This window comes from Carcharodon carcharias, chromosome 7 (genome assembly GCF_017639515.1).
Source record: "Carcharodon carcharias isolate sCarCar2 chromosome 7, sCarCar2.pri, whole genome shotgun sequence".
In the NCBI taxonomy this organism is placed as follows: domain Eukaryota; kingdom Metazoa; phylum Chordata; class Chondrichthyes; order Lamniformes; family Lamnidae; genus Carcharodon; species Carcharodon carcharias.
In genome coordinates this window covers 175,123,709-175,143,112 of record NC_054473.1, presented here as the reverse complement: position 1 = coordinate 175,143,112, position 19,404 = coordinate 175,123,709, and the positions used below count along the sequence as shown (strand labels likewise).

The following is a 19,404-nucleotide window of genomic DNA, read 5'->3' as shown; positions in this document are numbered from 1 at the left end:
GGTCATCCCTCAATTGACACAGATTAGTGCTGCTCGAGCGGTGTTTGTGAAACCTTGCTGCGCCCAAATTGGCTGCTGCATTTCCCTAAAGACAGCGTCTACACTTGACAATTAATTTACCAGCTATGAAGAGCTTTGGGGCAATCGTCGAATTGTGCGGTGCAGAGGGTGACTGTAGAGCGCCACCTGAAAGAGCTATCCAACTGGCCTCTGCTCTTACCCCACTCCCACCTGAGTATCCATCCAATTTCCTTCTGAAAGTTTTTTGTTGAATCAGCGCTTCCACCACCCTTTCAGACAGCGCATTCCAGCTTGCGCCAACTCACCGCATGAAAAACAGTTCTCCCCGCCTAACCTCTGTTTACTTTGTCAAGCACCTCAAATCTGTGTACATGGTTACTGGCCTTTCTGCCACTGGAAACGGTTTCTCCTCATTTGCTCTAAAATTCTTTCATGATTTTGAAGGTGCTATGTAAATATAAGTTCTTTTATTTTTCTTATACAGTTGCCTGCGCCACTGGATTCCGCTTGCCAGATCGCCACAATAATACGTTCAAGGCTCAGCATAAAAGGTCTGTTACGTGGCTATGCCCCTTTATTTTTAAAAATATCTTTTTACAGCTTTCAGCTGACTTGGAAATTTTGTAATTTGAACTGAGACAGAGCAAGCTGATTAAAAATGCAAGGTGAAGGTGAGAAACCAACCAATTACCCTCAAGGGAATGTGAAGAGAGAGACATTTCCTATAATCCAGGCACCCATCGAAACTTGTAGCTGCCTAAGGAGGATACATTAAAAATTCAAAGTACTGGATATGGAAACAATGGCTGCCACAGACAGACAGACCCCACTCCTCCTGGAAATACACAATGGGTGAAGTATTTCAAGGCAAGGCCGCCCAGCCACTAGAGAGATGGCAAATGACACAGGCGGTGTCAAGAAAGTCTTCAGCAGAGGAAACAGGCTGAGGACTGCTCTCTCTCTCTCTCTCCTTCTCTCCCTTGTGGAATAAAAATGTCGCTTGGTTCAAGAAGCCTTCTCTAGCAGAAACCTACCAGCGAACCAAGATCTTATATTAATTGCAACATCGTCTACATCTGACCATATCCAAGAAACCAACTAACCCAAATCAGCCGCAGCGTTTAAAATCTATGCCTCAAGGACAAAGAACCTTTACCCGTATATTCCATCACTTATTTTTATTGGATTCTAACTCCCCTTTTATCTGATACCTGTGTGTGTGCGTGTGTGTGTATGTGCATGCGTGTGTATATGTGTGCGTGTGTGCGTGTGTATGTGCGTGTGTTTGTGTGTGCGTATGTGTATGTGCGTGTGTGTGCGTATGTGTATGTGCGTGTGTGTGCATATGTGTATGTGCGTGTGTGTGCGTATGTGTATGTGCGTATGTGTGTGTGCGTATGTGTGTGTGCGTATGTGTGTGTGCGTATGTGTGTGTGCGTATGTGTGTGTGCGTATGTGTGTGTGCGTATGTGTGTGTGCGTATGTGTGTGTGCGTATGTGTGTGTGCGTATGTGTGTGTGCGTATGTGCGTGTGCGTATGTGCGTGTGCGTATGTGCGTGTGCGTATGTGCGTGTGCGTATGTGTGTGTGCGTATGTGCGTGTGCATGTGTGTATGTATGTGTGCGTGTGTGTGTATGTATGTGCGTGTGTGTATGTGCGTGTGCGTGCGCGTGTATGTGCGTGCGCGTGTGTATGTATGTGTATGTGCGTGCGCGTGTGCGTGCGTATGTGTGTAAGTGCGTGCGTGTACGTGTGTACGTGCGTGTGTGTACGTGCGTGTGTACTTGTGTGTGTGCATGTGCATGCGTGTGCGCGTGTATGTATGTGCATGTGTGTGTATGTGTGTGCGTGTATGTGTGCGTGTATGTGTGCGTGTATGTGTGTGCGTGTGCATGTGCGTGCATGTGTGTGCGTACATACGTGTGCGTACATACGTGTGTGTATGTGCGTGCGCGTGTATGTGCGTGCGCGTGTATGTGCGTGCGCGTGTATGTGCGTGCGCGTGTATGTGCGTGCGCGTGTGCGCGTGTATGTGCGTGCGCGAATGTATGTGCGTGCGTGTATGTATGTGCATGTGTGTATGTATGTGTGTGTGTGTATGTATGTGCGTGTGTGTATGTATGTGCGTGTGTGTATGTATGTGCGTGTGTGTATGTATGTGCGTGTGTGTCTGTGTGAGCGAGCGGGAACACGGGCCCGAATGAACCCATGAGACCCAAATGCTTGCTGGTGCATTATTTATTATATTTTTCGGTTTTAGTGGTTAATAAATTTGCTCTTTCCTTGACTGAAGAAAACTTTGTTCGATTGGCTCCTTTTTGCTCACAGCTTAAATAGTTAAATCATATTTTGATTTGGAATAGGCATATCCTCGTGAAAAAGAAACTTAAACCTGTTGTGGCCAGCCGAGGAGGTTGAACAGAGAGGAGCCAGTTCACCCCTGCTCACCTGGTTGTAACAAGAGTTATCACATCCTTTCTGAGGACAGCATGTATCCTCCACCAGTTAATGCAATCAAGATCCAGAAGGTCTCCTGCAGAGCTAGTGCTTTCCAAGCACCTGTGCCACCATTTTAGCTGCCAGGGCTAAAAGGGGTTAATTATGAGGATGTAAATTTTAGATGTGCAGGCTCCCTTGAATGTAAAAAAAAGTTAAGCTGTGACCTAATTTTTTTTAATTCATTTATGGGATGTGAGCTTCACTGGCTGGGACAGCATTTATTGCCCATCCCTAATTGCCCTTGAGAAGGTGGTGGTGAGCTGCCTTCTTGAACCGCTGCAGTCCATGTGGTGCTGGTACATCCACAGTGCTGTTACAGAGGGAGTTCCAGGATTTTGACCCAGCGACAGCGAAGGAACCGTGATAAATTTCCAAGTCAGGACGGTGAGAGACTTGGAGGTGAACTTCCAGTTGGTGGTGTTCCCATCCATCTGCTACCCTTGTCCTTCTAGATGGCAGTGGTCCTGGGTTTGGAAGATCCTAAGGAGCCTTGATGAATCACTGCAGTGCATCTTGTAGATGGTACACACTGCTGTTATTCTGCGCCAGTGGTGGAGTGAGTGAATATTTGTGGATGTGGTGCCAATCAAGTGGGCTGCTTTGTCATGGTCAGTGTCAAGCTCCTTGAGCGTTGTGGGAGCTGCACTCACCCAGGCAAGTGGGGAGTATTCCATCACACTCCTGACCTGTGCCTTGTAGATGGTGGACAAGCTTTGAGGAATCAGGTGAGTTATTCGTCACAGGATTTCCAGCCTCTGACTTGCTCTTGTAGCCATTTATAATATGCATACAGCTAGTCCAGTTCAGTTTCTGGTCAATGGTAACCCCCAAGATGTTGATAATAGGGGGAATTCAGTGATGCCATTGAACGTAAAGGGGCAATGGTTGGATTCTCTCTTGTTGGAGATGGTCATTGCCTGACACTTGTGTGGTGTGAATGTTACTTGCCCAAGCCTACATTTTGTCCAGGTCTTGCTGCATTTGGACATGGACTGCTTCAGCGTGAGGAGACATGAATGGTGCTGAGCATAATGCAATCATCAGCAAAGATCCCCACTTCTGACCTTATGATGGAAAGAAGGTCATTGATGAAGCAACTGAAGGTGGTTGGGTCTAGGACACTACCCTGAAGAGCTCCTGCAGTGAAGTCCTGCAGCTGAGATGATTGACCACCAACGACTGCAACCATCTTCCTTTGTGCTAGGTATGACTCTAATCAGTGGAGAATTTTCCCCAATTCCCATTGACTCCAGTTTTGCTAGGGCTCCTTGATGCCACACTTGGTCAAATGCTACCTTGATGTCAAGGGCAGTCACTCCTACCTCACCACAGGAGTTCAGCTCTTTTGTCCACATTTGAACCAAGGCTGTAATGAGGTCAGGAGCTGAGTGGCCCTGGCAGAACCCAAACTGGGCGTCAGTGAGCAAGTTATTGCTAGGCAAGTGCCACTTGAAAGAACTGTTGATGACACCTTCCATTACTTTACTGATAATCGAGTGTTGACTGAAGGGGTGGTAACTGGCCAGGTTGGATTTGTCCCACTTTTTGTACCGGACATACTTGGGCAATTTTCCACATAGCCAGGTAAATGCCAGTGTTGCAGCTGGAACAGCTTGGCTAGGGCACAGCAAGTCCTGGAGCACAGGTTTTCAGTACTATTGGCAGAACACTGTCAGGACCCATAGCCTTAGCAGTATCCAGTGCCTTCAGCCGTTTCTTGATGTCATATGGAGTGAATCGAATTGGCTGAAGACTGGCATCTGTGATGCTGGGGACCTCCAGAGGAAAAGATGGATCATCCACTCAGCACTTCTGGCTGAAGATTGTAGCAAATGCTTCAGCCTTATCTTTTGCACTCTCATGCTGGGCTCCCCCATCATTGAGGATGGGGATATTTGTGGAGCCTCCTCCTCCAGTGAGTTGTTCAATTGTCAACCCCATCATTCACGACTGGATGTGGCAGGACTGCAGGGCTTAGATCTGATCTGTTGTTTGTGGGATCCCTTAGCCCTGTCCATCACTTGCTGCTTATGCCGTTTGGCACGCAAGTATTTATAGTTTCACCAGGTTGATACCTAATTTTTAGGTATGCCTGGTGCTGCTCCTGGCATGCTCTCCTGCACTCTTCATTGAACCAGGGTTGATCCCCTGGCTTGATGGCAATAGTAGAGTTGGGGGTGGGGTGGGGGGGTAGAAATATGCCGGGTCATAAGGTTACAGGTTGTAGTTGAGTACAATTCTGCTGCTGCCAATGGCCCACAGAGCCTCATGAACGTCCAGTCTTGAGTTGCTCGATCTGTTTGAAATCTATCCCATTTAGCACAGTGAGTAGTGCCATATGACATGATGGAGGGTATCCTCAACATGAAGGCAGGACAAACTATTTCCTCTGGTAGGAACGTTCAAAACGGTGGGGGGGAGGGGGGGGAGAGAAGAGTAATCTCACAAATGGAGGTAGGCTGTGCAGGACTTATGTCATCAATGAATTTCTTCATATGAATGGTAATGGAAACCTGCAACACACTGCCTTAAAAAGCTGTTGGGGCCACAGTTCATTAGAAAATTTCAAAATTAATTGATAGATTTTTGTTAGGCAAGGGTATTAAAGGGAGATGGAATCAAAGAGGGTAGGACTACCAGAGGAAATATAGATCAATCACAACCTACCTATTGGAACAACATTCAGGAACTGGATGGGCACCAGCTGTTTCTATAGTCTGTTCTGTGGTGTGGGTATCGTACTGATTTAGCTGGCAAATTGATTTCTTTTTAAACAATAAAATGTGAATTTATTCTTGTTGAAACCTCCAAAATTGTTACCTTTTGAAACTGTCAAATCTTCAAACAATCGTGATGATCACTGTCATCTCAGGAGTTGCTAAAATTTAAATATCTCACTTCTACTGCAAAACACTCGATGTCCAGCAGGTGTCAGTGTAAGAATGCTCCATGACTAGGCTGCGGGTCAGTCTGGTGCCGGAACTCATTTCTGGCTTAAGACAACACGCTTCATTGTGGTGGAACAAAGTAGGCAGAGGTTTAAACATCACAGGTTTTCTAACAATCCAATTATGGAAGATTTAATAGATGACAAACTAAATAGTCGAGCATAAATATTGAATGAATACATTTGCCAGCAGAGAGAGAGAGAAAAAAAACCGACAACTGGCATCAGGTTCTGTAAATGCCCAGACTGCCACAGCCGGGTTTGAGAGGTGAGCTCACAGCCCAGCAAGTCCAGATGCTTCACCTGAGAGAAAAGTTACTCGGAAGATGAACTCAGTCGGCGCTGCATCCTGGCTGCGTGTTCCCTACTTTTGGCTCTCTTAGCATTTGACTGTCGGACAAGAGGAAACAAGAGCAAGCTGTAAGAGTTTGGAACCGAACAAACAGAACTGATTTATCCAGCAACCGAGATATACTTATTTAGGGGAGAATGGTGGCGTTGTGGTAATGTCACTGGGCTAGCCATCCTAGAAGCTCAGGCTAATACACTGGAGACATGGGTTCAAATCCCACCACAGTAGCAGCTGATGGAGTTTAAATCCAGTTAACAAATCTTGAATTATAAAAGCTGGTCTCAGTAAATGTTGACAACCACCATCATCATCATCAATTGTTGTAATAAACCCCATCTGGCATCATTAATGCTCTTTAGAGAAGGGCATCTGCTATCCTGGCCTGACCTTTGGACCCACAGCAACGTGCCTTCTGAGTTGGCCAAGTAAGCCACTCAGTTCAAGAGCGATTAGGGACGGGCAACAAATGTAATGCTGGCCTTGCCAGCAATGTCCACATCCCACGAAAGCAAAAAAAAATTTAAAAAATCCAGAGCAAGAAGGTTCTAAGTTCTCTTCCTGGTTTATTCAATAGCCCCAAATGATGGGAGTGGGGGAAGGTTCACTATAACCCCAACCTTTGAACTCCTCAGTTACAGAGGTGAACATTAGCCAAGGTTCCTGATCCTGTGACCAACATCTTCCACCCCCACCCCCGACCTCTTGGCGAGCAGAGCGCAGATGTCAGGCAAGAATTGTGATACGAAAGAGCCTGGTGGCTTTTATTGGGCACTTGGGGTGAACTACCAGAGGTACCAGGTGAACTACACCCAAGAAAGGTATCGACTCCTTCAGGAGAAAAGGGAGGAGAACAAAATAAACAAAAACAAGCGTCAAGAATTGAATCTTTTAAAAAGGGAAATCTTGAATTAATTGGTTATTTTTTTTCTTTCAAGTTCCTAAATCAAGGGTTTTCCTTGTGTCATGTCTGGGTCTGTTGTACAATTGTTAAGGCCTTGTCAAGGGAAAAGCCTTTTTGTTTTATAACAAGACAATGTTAGAAGACGAACTTCATTTACACCAGGGTAGCAATTCCCATGTTCCCAAGTCTGTAGAACTCCATGAGATGCCATTGTTCCCTTAAAACTGGTACAAAAACAAAAATGGTTCTCTCTTCCCTCCCCCTACCTCACCCATCGTTCCCTTCCGTAAATTTGAGAAAAACTTATAATTCCAGTTAAATGAAAGGTGCCAGCGGCCAGAGAACGGACAGCCCTGGAGACGTTACCGAGCAAGTCCAGCAGAATTCAGGTTTTGTTCTGGAATTCTAACTCAGAGATTGGCGCTCACCGTCTGCCAGGCCGCTACCCTGCCAGCGGCTGTGGGGGGGTGGTGGTGGTGCAGGGAATCAGAGTTAGGTAGTTCAATGCTTCCCAAACCAATGGCTCAGACTTCGTATGACCCCAGAGTGAGAACTCGAGTGTATGAGAGTTGTTGAGGGGTGGTTGGGGTGGGGCGGGGGAGGGTAGCAGGCTTCAGGCTGTTGAGTAGCAGGGGAGAGGAAGAAAAGGGCTTTAGTTGTTGACTGGGGGTGGGGGGAAACAGTAGTTGCATGTGGGAGGGGAGGATTTGATGAGTCTCTGCAGTAAAAAATAAAAAATTAAAACCTACCTATTCACAGGCTTTTTACGCAGCAGCACAATCAGGCCTCAGGAGCTGTTGATTAGGTCACGCTCCCCAGCAAAAGCCCAAGTATTAAAAAGGGACATAGTACACTAACCTTCTCGTCTTACACTCAGATAGCTCAAGAAATTACCAAGCTTTAAAACAACAATTTATATGACATGAGAAGAGTGCTAATTGGATGGCCAGTGAACTCTGATTGGCGGAGGTGTTGTCATGGAGCAGTTAACTGCCCAGCTTTGTTCAAATTCAAACCGGCCAGGACGACTAATTAGCCAAGGCATTGTCTTGGGGAATGATTGTTTCTTCAGTTTGTCTTTAGATGAATTTGAATCAGAATCCACTTGCCAACCAATCATAGCATTTTTCTTTTTTCAGCAATACTAAAGGTCTGTGCTAAAGATTTAAAGGGGCCTTGCAATCAGAAAACAGTCAGCTTTTTTTTTTTAAAATTCATTCACGGGATGTGGGCTTCGCTGGCTGGGCCAGCATTTATTGCCCATCCCTAGTTGCCCTTGAGAAGGTGGTGATAGTGAGCTGCCTTCTTGAACTGCTGCAGTCCATGTGGTGTAGGTATACCCACAATGAAGTTAGGAAGGGAGTTCCAGGATTTTGACCCAGCAACAGTGAAGGAACGGTGATATATTTCCAAGTCAGGATGGTGAGTGATTTGGAGGGGAACTTCCAGGTGCTGTTATTCCCACCTATTTGCTGCCCTCATCCTTCTAGATGGTAGTGATCATGGGTTTGGAAGGTGCTGTCGAAGGAACCTTGGTGAATTCCTGCAGTGAATCTTGTATATGGTATACTGTTGCTACTGTGCGTCGATAGTGGAGGGAGTGAATGTCTGTGGATGTGGTGCCAATCAAGTGCCTGCTTTGTCCTGGACAGTGTCGAGCTTCTTGGGTATTGTGGAAGCTGCACTCATCCAGGCAAGTGGGGAGTATTCCATCACACTCCTGACTTGTGCCTTGTAGACAGTGGACAGGTTTTGGGGAGTCAGGAGGGGAGTTACCTATTGCACAATTCCTGGCCTCTGACCTGCTCTTGTAGCCAGTGTTTATACGGCTAGGGCAGATCAGTGTCTGGTCAATGGCAACCCCCAGATGTTGATAGTGGGGGATTCAGTGATGGTAATGCAATTGAATGTCAAGGGGCAAAGGTCAGATTCTCTCTTGTTGATGATGGTCATTGCTTGACACTTGTGTGGCATGAATGTTACTTGTCACTTGGCAGCCCAAGCCTGGATATTGTCCAGGTCTTGCTGCATTTGGACATAGACTGCTTCAGTACTTGAGGAGTCACGAATGGTGCTGAACAATCAGAGAACATCCCCACTTCTGACCTTATGATGGAAGGAAGGTTATTGATGAAGCAGCTGAAGATGGTTTGACCGTGGAACTCCTGCAGTGATGTCCTGGAGCTGAGATGACTGACCTCCCAACAACCACAACCATCTTCCTTTGTGCTAGTTATGACTCCAACCAGCGGAGAGAGTTTTCCCCTGATTCCCATTGACTCCAGTTTTACTAGGGCTCCTTGATGCCACACTCAGTCAAATGCTGCCTTGATGTCAAGGGCAGTCACTCTCACCTCATCTCAGGAGTTCAGCTCTTTTGTTCATGTTTGAACCAAGGCTGTAATGAGGTCAGGAGCTGTGAGTCAGTGAGCAGGTTATTGCTAAGCAAGTGCTGCTTGATAGCACTGTTGATGACAGCTTCTATTACTTTACTGATGATCAAGAGCAAACTGATGGGGCTGTAATTGGCCGGGTTAGATTTGTCCTGCTTTTTGTGTACAAGACATACCTGGGCAATTTTCCATGTAGATGCCAGTGTTGTCACTGTACTGGAACAGCTTGGCTAGGGACATCCCCCACCAAGAGTACATCTGCACCCTTGCCACCCTCAGTGCTTTCTCCAAGCAGTGTTCAACATGATTCAACAGCTGAGGGAGGGCGATACATGGTAATCAGCAGGAGGTTTCCTTACCCATGTTTGACCCAATGCTTCATGGGGTCTGGAGTCGACATTGAGGACTCCCAGGGCAACTCCTTCCCGACTGTATACCACTGTGCTGCCACCTCTGCCGGGTCTGTCCTGCCAGTGGGACAGGACATACCCAGGGACGGTGATGGTGGTGTCTGGGACATTCCATGAGGATGACTATGTCAGGCTGTTGCTTGACTAGTCTGTGAGACAGCTCTCCCAATTTTGGCACCGGCCCCCAGATGTTAGTGAGGAGGACTTTGCAGGGTCGATGGGGCTGAGATCGCCAATGTCGTTTCCAATACCTAGGTCAATGCCGTCTGATCAGTCCAGTTTTATTGCTGTCTGAGCTCACAACTCCAAAGTTTCCTCATCTCCCAGAGTCTGGGAAGCCCTGCTGTATGTGGATGAGCAGCATCGCTCTGCGAGATGGAAGAGCAGACAGGACAACTGATGTGCTGGTCATCATGTATCAAGTAAAACACCAGGAAGTTGCAGCTCACTGGTGCTGTCAGAGAGGGAACTTTCAATCTTCAGACACAGATCAAGGCACAAGCTGGAGCAAAATGTTTCCCAGCAATAGGCATGAAACAAGAGGCTACAGCCCTCAGGGGAGAAGCCTAGAAGAGGACCAGTGTGTTCGAGGAAGTAAAAGTGCTTAAAAAGTGGTACTGTACCAATAACAACCAAAACTGCAAAATCTGCAACTTTTAACAGTACCTTACCTCCACTTCTAAGCACCGTCTCATCTCTCGATCAATATCGTTACATTTTCCAACAAACTTCAGGAAGTTGTGCTGTCGAAGTGAAAAGATACATAGCAAGTCACAACATTGGTCATCCTAGTTAGCAGAGGCAAGGGAATTCACTTTGACAAGACTACCGTAGCGAGCCAATGCCATCACGTATGACCTGTCACGTGACATTAAGGTCCCCTACACTGCATTTAATTTGAAAAGTTAAAATAGGGCCCAAAATCTAAGTGGATGCTCTTGAATGGGATAAAACCTTGCCTTTTATTTTCTTCAAAAATAATTATTAAATCAAAAATTGTGTGTCTCAGTTCTGGTAAAGGTACTAGCAGTTACACGGATTTAATGCTACACAGGAAATAGATTTAAGATCTTAATGATCCTTCCTAATGCCTCAGCACTGCAGCAAGTGGCTGAGTAGTTAAAGGTTAGATGTGGGTGGGTGGCTCCTTAGCTAAATCCATCACTCAAGTGTCAAGTGACATGAACATCACTTGGAAATTAATAGTAAAAACCAAGAGGTGGTTGGGTTACAATCTACATTAATGACTTAACTGAAGAGAGACGGAGTAATTTATTTAAAAGCAAAATACTGCAGATGCTGGAAATCTGAAACAAAAAACAGAAAATGCTGGAAAAACTCTGCAGGTCTAGCAGCATCTATGCAGAGAGAAACAGCGTTAGTGTTTCGAGTCCGTATGACACTTCTTCAGAGCAATGTATTTAAGTTTGCTGATGGTACAAAGATAGGTGGAAAGGTAAACTGTGGGGTGGAGGCTGCAGAGAGATATAGGCAGGTTAAGTGAGTGGGCAACAAGGTGGTAGACGGAGTGTAATGTAGGGAAGTGTGAAGTTATTCACTTTGGTTGTAAGAATGGAAAAGCAGAATATATTTTTTTAAAAGGCAAGAAATTTGCAAGTGTTGATTTTCAAAGAGACTTGGGTGTGTTCGTACAAGGAAAGCAGAAAATTAGCATGCAGGTGCCTCAAGCAATTGGGAAAGCACAGGGCATGTTGGCCTTTATTGCAAGGGGGTTTGGTGTACAGGAGTCTTGCTCGAGTTGTACAGGGTTTTGGTGAGATCACGTCTGGAAAACGGTGTGCAATTTTGGTCTCCACATTTAAGAAAGGACGTTCTTGCATTGCAGGCAGTACAGCAATGCTTCACTAGACTGGTACCTGGGATGACAGGTTTGCCCTATGATAAGAAGCTGAGTAAATTGTGCCTATATTCTCTGGAGTTTAGAAGAATGAGAGGTGATTTTATTGAAACATAGAAGATTCTGAAGGGGCTTGATTGGGAAGATGCTGAGGAATTGCTTCTGCTGGTCGAGAAATCTAAAATACAGGGTCACAGTCTCATGGTAAGGGATTGTCAGGAAGATATACAATGTTTTCGGAATTTATTGTAAAATAGTGTGCATGCGCGCATGTGTAACTTAATTGGATTAAAGTTGGCTGGTCTGAAGGCTTTGCTATATTAGAAGATAAGCTAGGTTTGAAATGTTAAGTTGGTCGGTAAACATGGGGGAAGTTTAGAGTGTAAGGTGTAAAAGAATATTTGCGTTTTTAAATAAACCAGAGTAGATTGTTTTTTTAAAGGAGGGATGAAATGAGTCACCTAGCCAAGTGAAGTTCAGAAACTGTTTGTTTTTCCCCAAGATTGCTGGGAAATTTAGTATTATGATAAATTATGATCAGGGAGGTAAAGTCCAAAGGCATAGTGAAACAATGGGAATTTGCATTCAAAGGGGAAAATATGTATATAGGAGAGAAGGCTGTGTGTAAAGGCAGGCTTTTAAGATCTAACAATTGTGAAAAGCCTTCAGTATCTGTCTCAAGCTGCTGTCTACAGCAAAGTGAAGTTAAGAAAACTCATTTTGAATTGGATTATTCAGGTATCATGTTTCTTCACCTGGGTCTTTTAAAATCTATGTGTCTTACTGTTGTCTTAACAGAGATGTAACTGGGAGTCAGATGAATTAGGGGATTTAGAAGTTATTATAGTAGTAATTTGTAGGCATATGTTATTTGCTTAAAATTATTTCTTATTAATAAACATATAATCTAGTTTTGTAAAAGCCTATAAGGCTCAGTGGTCTTATTACTACTGAATTCAAAGCCCTCCCCCCCCCATCTCGAAGCATACAAATTGTAAAAATAGTTGTGGCAGTCGTCTCAAGTTTCCCTCTGGGATTTGAGCAACTTAGCATTTACGCTCATCTGTGCCATAACAGGGGCCAATCATTCAGGGCTGAGATGAGGAGAAATATCTTCATTCAAAAAGGTGTGAATCCTTGGAATTCTCTGCCCCAGAGGGTTGTGGATGCTCCATCATTGAATACATTTAGGGCTGGAATAGACAGATTTTTGATCTCAGGGAATCAAGGGAAATGAGGAATGGGCAAGGAAGTGGAGTTCAAGACCAAGATCAGCCATGAATGTATTGAATGGCTACCAGTGTCCACTTGCCAACCAACCAACCAGCCCTCTCTTCTCATGCAATATAAACTGTTGTTCTCTTTACTGTTGGTTTTTCTTGCAAACTGTCCTGCTGAGTGCAAGACATTAAGCTTTGACAGCATGTCTTTTTTTTTAAAAAAAAAAGCAATACTCAAGGTCTGCACTACCAAATGGTTATTTGTTAAGACAAAGTTATACAAACCTTCACTTGGCAAAACAAAAGATGTCAGTCCACTTTCTCCAGATTATCTCAGTGTTAAACTGTGTAAAACCGCAATGATCTATTTGATTGCTAGAAAAGCCACTAAGGAAAATAGACAGTAGTAAAATATTTGGATTTAACCTTGCCCCCCAAAAAAAAGAATCAGCAGTGGTGCCTAGGAAGTCATTAAAATGGACATTTCAGAAATTAAAGTTTTTAAATTCATACTTCTCTATGACACTGTTTGAGACGCTGAATGATAATGTTGCATTCCTCCGTATGTAAGTGCGGTGATAGATCCGGATGCATGTTCGGTTATGGTTTATTCTTTGCTAACTTGGAAGGGGATCCTTAATGCAGACAGCCAGGGTAAAAACTGGTATCTGAAAATCAGATTTAATGTACAAAATCAGCACACATGCTACTATAATCACTAACTTGTAAATTATCAGCAAAACTGCTCCTGTTTACACCATCTCAAGCAAATACTACTCAAGCGAGGCAAGACAGGCTGGTGACAGAAAGACAAATGCTCCTTCCAACGGGAACAATTTCTTTAAGAAAATAAATCATCCCATTCAGAATGCTCGCTTACCCCGATTCAATTTTGGGCATTCATTATAAACGCACAATATTTTAAAATTCTTTAGACATGCTGCACACACTTCCTATCAAGCTTCAAATATTCCTCCAGCTTGCTGGGAGCAAGAGCACGAGAGGTCTGTCAGTAACAATTATTTATACATAGAATTATAGAATGGTTACAGCACAGAAGGAGGCCACAATTTATGCAGACATTAATTCTTAAATGAAAAACTAGAATTTATACAGCATCTTTCACAACCTCTGGATGCTCTAAAGTGCTTTACAGCCAAAGAACTACTTCTGAAATATGGCCACCTGCTCTACTGTCGAGAAATGTGGCATTTATGCTACCACAGAGCGACGATGATGTTGATGACCTGGTAATCCGTTTTAGTGCAGCTGATGATGTCGGTCAAGACATGGGGAGAACTCCTCTGCTCTTCGAAATACAGTGCTATTGGACCTTTTACGTCACCTGAAAGGGAAGACAGGGCCTCGGGTTTAAAGTTACCTCAAAAAGCAAGGTTGGCAGCCGTGCGATTCACCACACCCTCTAAGGAGCGGTGGAAAGCTCAGACAAACAATAAATGCGACAAAGCTACAGTACTCAATCTGAGTCTGTGTCTATAACAAGCCAAACTAATACAGAAATCTCTCAGTCCAGTTGCGCCGGTCACCGTGACAGATCTACTTCCTCTCATGGGCCACCAACAGAGAAAGGGAATATGTGGAAGGACGACTGGGACCAGAGAGATAGAATAGTTAATATGGCCTAAAGAGTAAGGAAACATTTCAAACACTCAAGACAATAGAGAAACTGATGTCAAGAGAATCTTAGGATGATCATGGTCAGGGGAAAAAAAAAGAGGTAAAACTATGCAGAATCTGTAGTTGAGGTAATTGAAGGGTAAGGGGAAATAATACTTAACAACAATTTACCACAAGATGGATACAGGTAAAGGGAACAACAATTTACCACAAGATGGATACAGGTAAAGGGAAAGTTGGAAAAAGGCTAAATAGATGTATTACTGACTATAATAATGTGCCTGCGAACTACAAAAAGTAAGACCACAGGATTAACACCATGATGACAGGCAGAGTTAAGAGGCTCCCAGAGAGAATCACCACTGGAAGTGAAGATACTGAGCCATTGAAAGATAGGATAAGAAGGTGCATGGTGAGTTGTGTGGACAGCTTAAGGAATTGAGGTCCGATGTGGGACAGCAACGGGAGATAGTGGACTGGAAGGAGTTGGGGCGTCTGCCCAGATGGATTCAGATCAGGGAACTCATTTCACAGGAAGAGTCATTAAAGAAACGTGTAAACTTATGGAGATTAAACAGAAATTCCACATTCCCTACCACCCACAGAGCCTCAGGGATGCTGGAAAGGATGAACCAAACTTAAAACATCAATAGCAAAAGCAATTCAAGAGGCATGGAACAGCTGGGCAACAGTGTTGGGCAATATTCTGATGCGCCTTAGGACAACCCCAAGCAGGACCACTGGGTTCACCCCATTTGAACTAATAACAAGGAGGGCAATGCAGTTACCCGAGGGAATCATAGTAGGAGAGAGGGATGTAGGACCACTAAAAGGAAGGATGTGAGACTATGTGAGAGAAATAAGTAAGCAATTGCATGAGTTAAGGAAGGAAGTCAGAGACTGACAGGTGATTAAGGATATGGAAACAGGCAAATCCAAAGAGCAACATCGGACCCCCCCAAGTGGGGAATAAGATTATGGTCAAGGTGAATCCAGAGCAAACAGGTTTGCCCCTAGGTGGCATGGACCATACGAGGTAATTATGACAGGTTATACATGCACATTTGTAGATATGAAAATGAGAGGTAAATGGAGGCATTACACATAGTTGAAAGATTTATGAGGAATCACCAAGCGGTAACCTGGACAACGGGAGCCAATGTTAATGTCCCCACAGGTCTACGATCCCGGCCTTGGGCATGTCAGTGCTGGCATGGGGGGTACTGACCGTTAACGTCAACAACAACATCTGCCTCCACCCCGGACAATAGATACTACTCCCCTGAGGAGAAATTGGGGAATGGATAAGGAAGACCAACACCTGGATTACAGATCAAGTCACTACACAAACACATCAAAATAACAATTGGAAACTGGACCCCACACGTAACAACACAAAAGGTTGTAAGAGTAATTTACGTTTATCAGCACCAGGGCAGCCGGTCTGGCCAACACCACTCGAATGTACCAAAGGGAACTTCATGGGGTGGTGATACCTACCCAAGGGCAAGAACAATGATAAGATGGCAAATGCACTCGAGGAAACAACCCAGCGGGATAATCTCGCCCAGTAATATCTCGCCCAGTAATATCTCAGAGCATAAGCACAGACACAAGTGGCGGAGGAACAATAACTGGGATTTATGACAAAATGACAGGACTGGGCTAGTGATATGGCGGATATGGAATGCCTGTGCCCCCTACCAGTTTTTCACCAACAAACATTTGGGTGTATCAAGAGATTAATACAATCGCCGGATGGACAAACCTACCTCCCTTCATTTGGGAACCTGGTCTCGAGGGACAATACTGTCAAGAAACATGTAAACATGTCATAGTTTACATGATTGTTATGATACACATTGTTTTAAACCGAGTACTTGTAGATATCAAAAGCCAACTAGTTGCCCTGAGATGACAAACCCCCCTCCAGACAGAGTAGTTAGGATCGGAAAGGCCAAGCCCCTGTTGCATGACATCATTGGAGGTGATGTACAACCTCACAGGTTTAGCAACAGCCTTACAGGGACCATGTAGAAATCACCGAAACTCGATTAAATGGGCTAAATATTGGTTAGAACAGATCATTGGGGATTACAAGGCTTGAATTACCCCAGGGCAAGAAAGCAGGGAAGACGGATAGGAGCCTGTTGGGGGATATAGGAAGTCTCTTTGGAAGTGCGAATTCAGTGGTAAACTCTGCTTAGTTCTATGAATTAAATAATTATTCGTCACAAATAGCTACTGAAGCAGCTAAAGGACTGCGGTATAACGCATATGGGACAGAATATGCTTTAACAGCTTAGTATATAAGTGGAGGGGCTATTGGAAACCCTGGACATCTCCAGGGGCTCATTGGCGTTGCCGATTCAAAGTCAGGGAAGGGCGTGCGACATGTTGGCCCGAGATTTAATTGAAGGGTTAAAATCAGATATAGAAGACACCAGGTTTGGGACTGTCCCCAGACATGTGTTTGAGTCAATATCCCAATTGAATCTAATAAACCTGCACCCAGAACGACAAGAGCTTGTAGTCACCCAACCCCAGAGTGGAGGAGAGGACGGGGTGATTAAATTTCTAATGACAATGCCCCAAGAATACTACCCAAAAACCTCCTTCCACGATAGCTATCGATTTGAATCCCTGGGGTGTAGAGAGAGTTGGGTGGGTTTACCGAGCAGGATCCCATGGGTACCTTGCCTACGTCAACTCCTCAATTTGTATGAGTACCAAGGACTGTTTTTACGGAATCAAAGTTACATTGTGTGTCCTTGCTGTACCCTAGAGCCCCTGACTAACAACAACAGAATTATCCTCGAGATGTCTCCCATCCAGGAAGCCTTCAAGGCAGTCCAAATGTCCCGACACAATGGTGTTTTATGACCAGTGAAGACAAAATGGTTTTTGGAGGTCTAAGGTGTTCAGTGAACTCCAGTTTTTGTATACAAATCACTGACTCCCTAACATTAGGAGATTTCCACCTACCAGGACAAACAGGATACGCATTTAGGCCCTGGTGGGATGATGCAGAATTTACCGATGAGACCCCAGACAAGATAGCACAACTGGCCATGGTACAGGCCACAAACCTAGCACATCAATACACTCGCACATCCAAGGACCAAGTTAGGAGGGGACACGTCCAGGTGGACCTGGCTGTTAAATCTGCAACTAAGTTAGCTGGGTCTGCCTCAGCCTGTGCTACCTCATTGCGCTTGATCAATTGGTGGGAAATCCTCCAAATAGCAATGACGATCTTCAGCCTAGCAGTATTGGTTTGGATCATTTGCCTGCGTGTTACTGTCAACAGTGAATCTTAAAGGGTAACCGCGTAATATCCAAAGATATGTTCCAGTGTCCACCGCACGCGTGGGGAAAGGAGTTAAAGGGACTAGAGGAGAGGTCAGTTTGTATAGCTCGGCAGTTTAGGATTCCTCCAGAAGTTTGGATGACTGGCCATCCGAAGGACAAAGAAGGAACTCTCAATGCCGGTAATTGGCCACCTTGGGCCTTGCCAAGGGCCAAAAGGGGGGACTGAAGGGGGAGGTGAAAGGATTAAAAACCAAATACAATCTTTTTACATAAAAGCAGGGATGTGCTGCTGAGGCTTTATAAGGCTCTGGTCAGACCACATTTAGAATATTGTGAGTAATTTTGGGCACCATATCTCAGGAAGGATGTTCTGACCCTGGAGAGGGTCCAGTGGAGTTTCACAAGAATGATCCCAGGAATGAAAGGCTTAACATACGAGGAACATTTGAGGACTCTGGGTCTATACTCGATGGAGTTTAGAAGGATGAGGGGGGATCTGATTGACAATACTGAAAGGCCTGGATAGAGTGGACGTGGGGAAGATGTTTCCATTAGTAGGAGACACTAGGACCCGAGGGCATAACCTCAGAGTAAAGGGAAGACCTTTTAGAACAGAGATGAGGAGAAACTTCTTTAGCCAGAGAGTGGTGAATCTATGGAATTCATTGCCACAGTAGGCTGTGGAGGTCAGGTCATTGAGTGCATTTAAGACCGAGATAGACAGGTTCTTGATTGGTAAGGGGATCAAAGGCTACGGGGAGAAGGCGGGAGAATGGGGTTGAGAAACTTATCAGCCATGATTGAATGGCGGAGCAGACTCGACGGGCCGAATGGCATAATTTCTGCTCCTATGTCTTATGGCCTTATGGACAAAGAGTTAGCTTTTGATAAACCACAAGTCATCGTCTGGACCAGATAAGAGTCAAGTCTGTGTGTATACATTGAACAGCAGTGGATAATATAATCATGTATGAGTGTCTCAAAGATAATAGGATAGAACTAACAAACTAATTGTGTATGTGTAAATGATTGGGTCCTGTAACGAGGTTAAAACATGTAGACATTGATCATTGGTGCATGCAAATAGAGGAAGATAAGGGAAAAGTATAACTGCAAGGGAATGTAATCATTCGGGGAGCTTGTACCGATCTCGTATGGATACATTTTCCCCTGCATGCTTGAATAAAACCGCTGAAAGAAACTTGTGTCATGTGGTCACTGCGAGATCAGAGGGTGCTTGAACTCCCTTTCACTTACTCAGCAGTAACATGCTCACCGATGTGCACTCTGAGTTCGGTCAGGGCCATACCACCACCGCCCCTCATTATAGCCCCGGTCCAAACATGGACAAAGGAGTGGAATTCCAGAGGTGAGGCAAGAGTAACTGCCCTTGACATAAAGGCAGCATTTGATCGAGTGTGGCATTGAGGAGCAAAAATGAAGTGAATGGGAATCAGGGGAAAACTCTCCACTGGTTGGAGTCATTCCGAGCACAAGGAAGATAGGTGTGGTTGTTGGAGGCCAACAACTCAGTTCAAGGGCATCACTGCAGACACTACTCAATCATCTTCAGCTGCTCATCAACAAGTTTCCCTCCATCGTAAGAGGTCAAAAGTGGGGATGTTCACTGCTTATTGAACAGTATTCAGCACCATCTGCAACTCCTCAGATACTGAAGCAGTCATGCGCACGTGCAACAAGACCTGGACAACATTCAGGTTTGGGCTGATAAATGGCAAGGAACATCCAAGTCACGCAAGTGCCAACAATGACCATCTCCCCTTAACATTCAATGGCATTACCATCACTGAATCTCCCACAATCAACATCTTGGGTGTTACCCCAAGACCAG

At 44.9% G+C, this 19,404-nt stretch overlaps 1 protein-coding gene across 7 annotated transcripts in view; it reads right to left on the bottom strand.

The window, feature by feature from the left end:
* Positions 1-19,404, bottom strand: part of cmc2 (C-x(9)-C motif containing 2) — a 45,721-nt gene that overhangs the window by 25,077 nt on the left and 1,240 nt on the right. The window contains exons 1-5 of one of the 7 annotated variants that reach the window (XM_041191943.1): positions 15,469-15,486; positions 13,788-13,947; positions 13,116-13,270; positions 10,196-10,267; positions 5,586-5,858 (exon numbers count right to left, since the gene is read on the bottom strand). In XM_041191943.1, coding sequence (XP_041047877.1) covers positions 5,784-5,858; positions 10,196-10,267; positions 13,116-13,196 — 228 coding nt within the window. In that variant the 5' untranslated portion in view covers positions 13,197-13,270; positions 13,788-13,947; positions 15,469-15,486 and the 3' untranslated portion in view covers positions 5,586-5,783. Of the gene's footprint in view, positions 1-5,585; positions 5,859-10,195; positions 10,268-13,115; positions 13,271-13,787; positions 13,948-15,342; positions 15,437-15,468; positions 15,487-19,404 lie in introns of those variants that run through there. The other 6 variants (XM_041191944.1, XM_041191942.1, XM_041191946.1 and 3 more) reach the window with 6 other exon arrangements.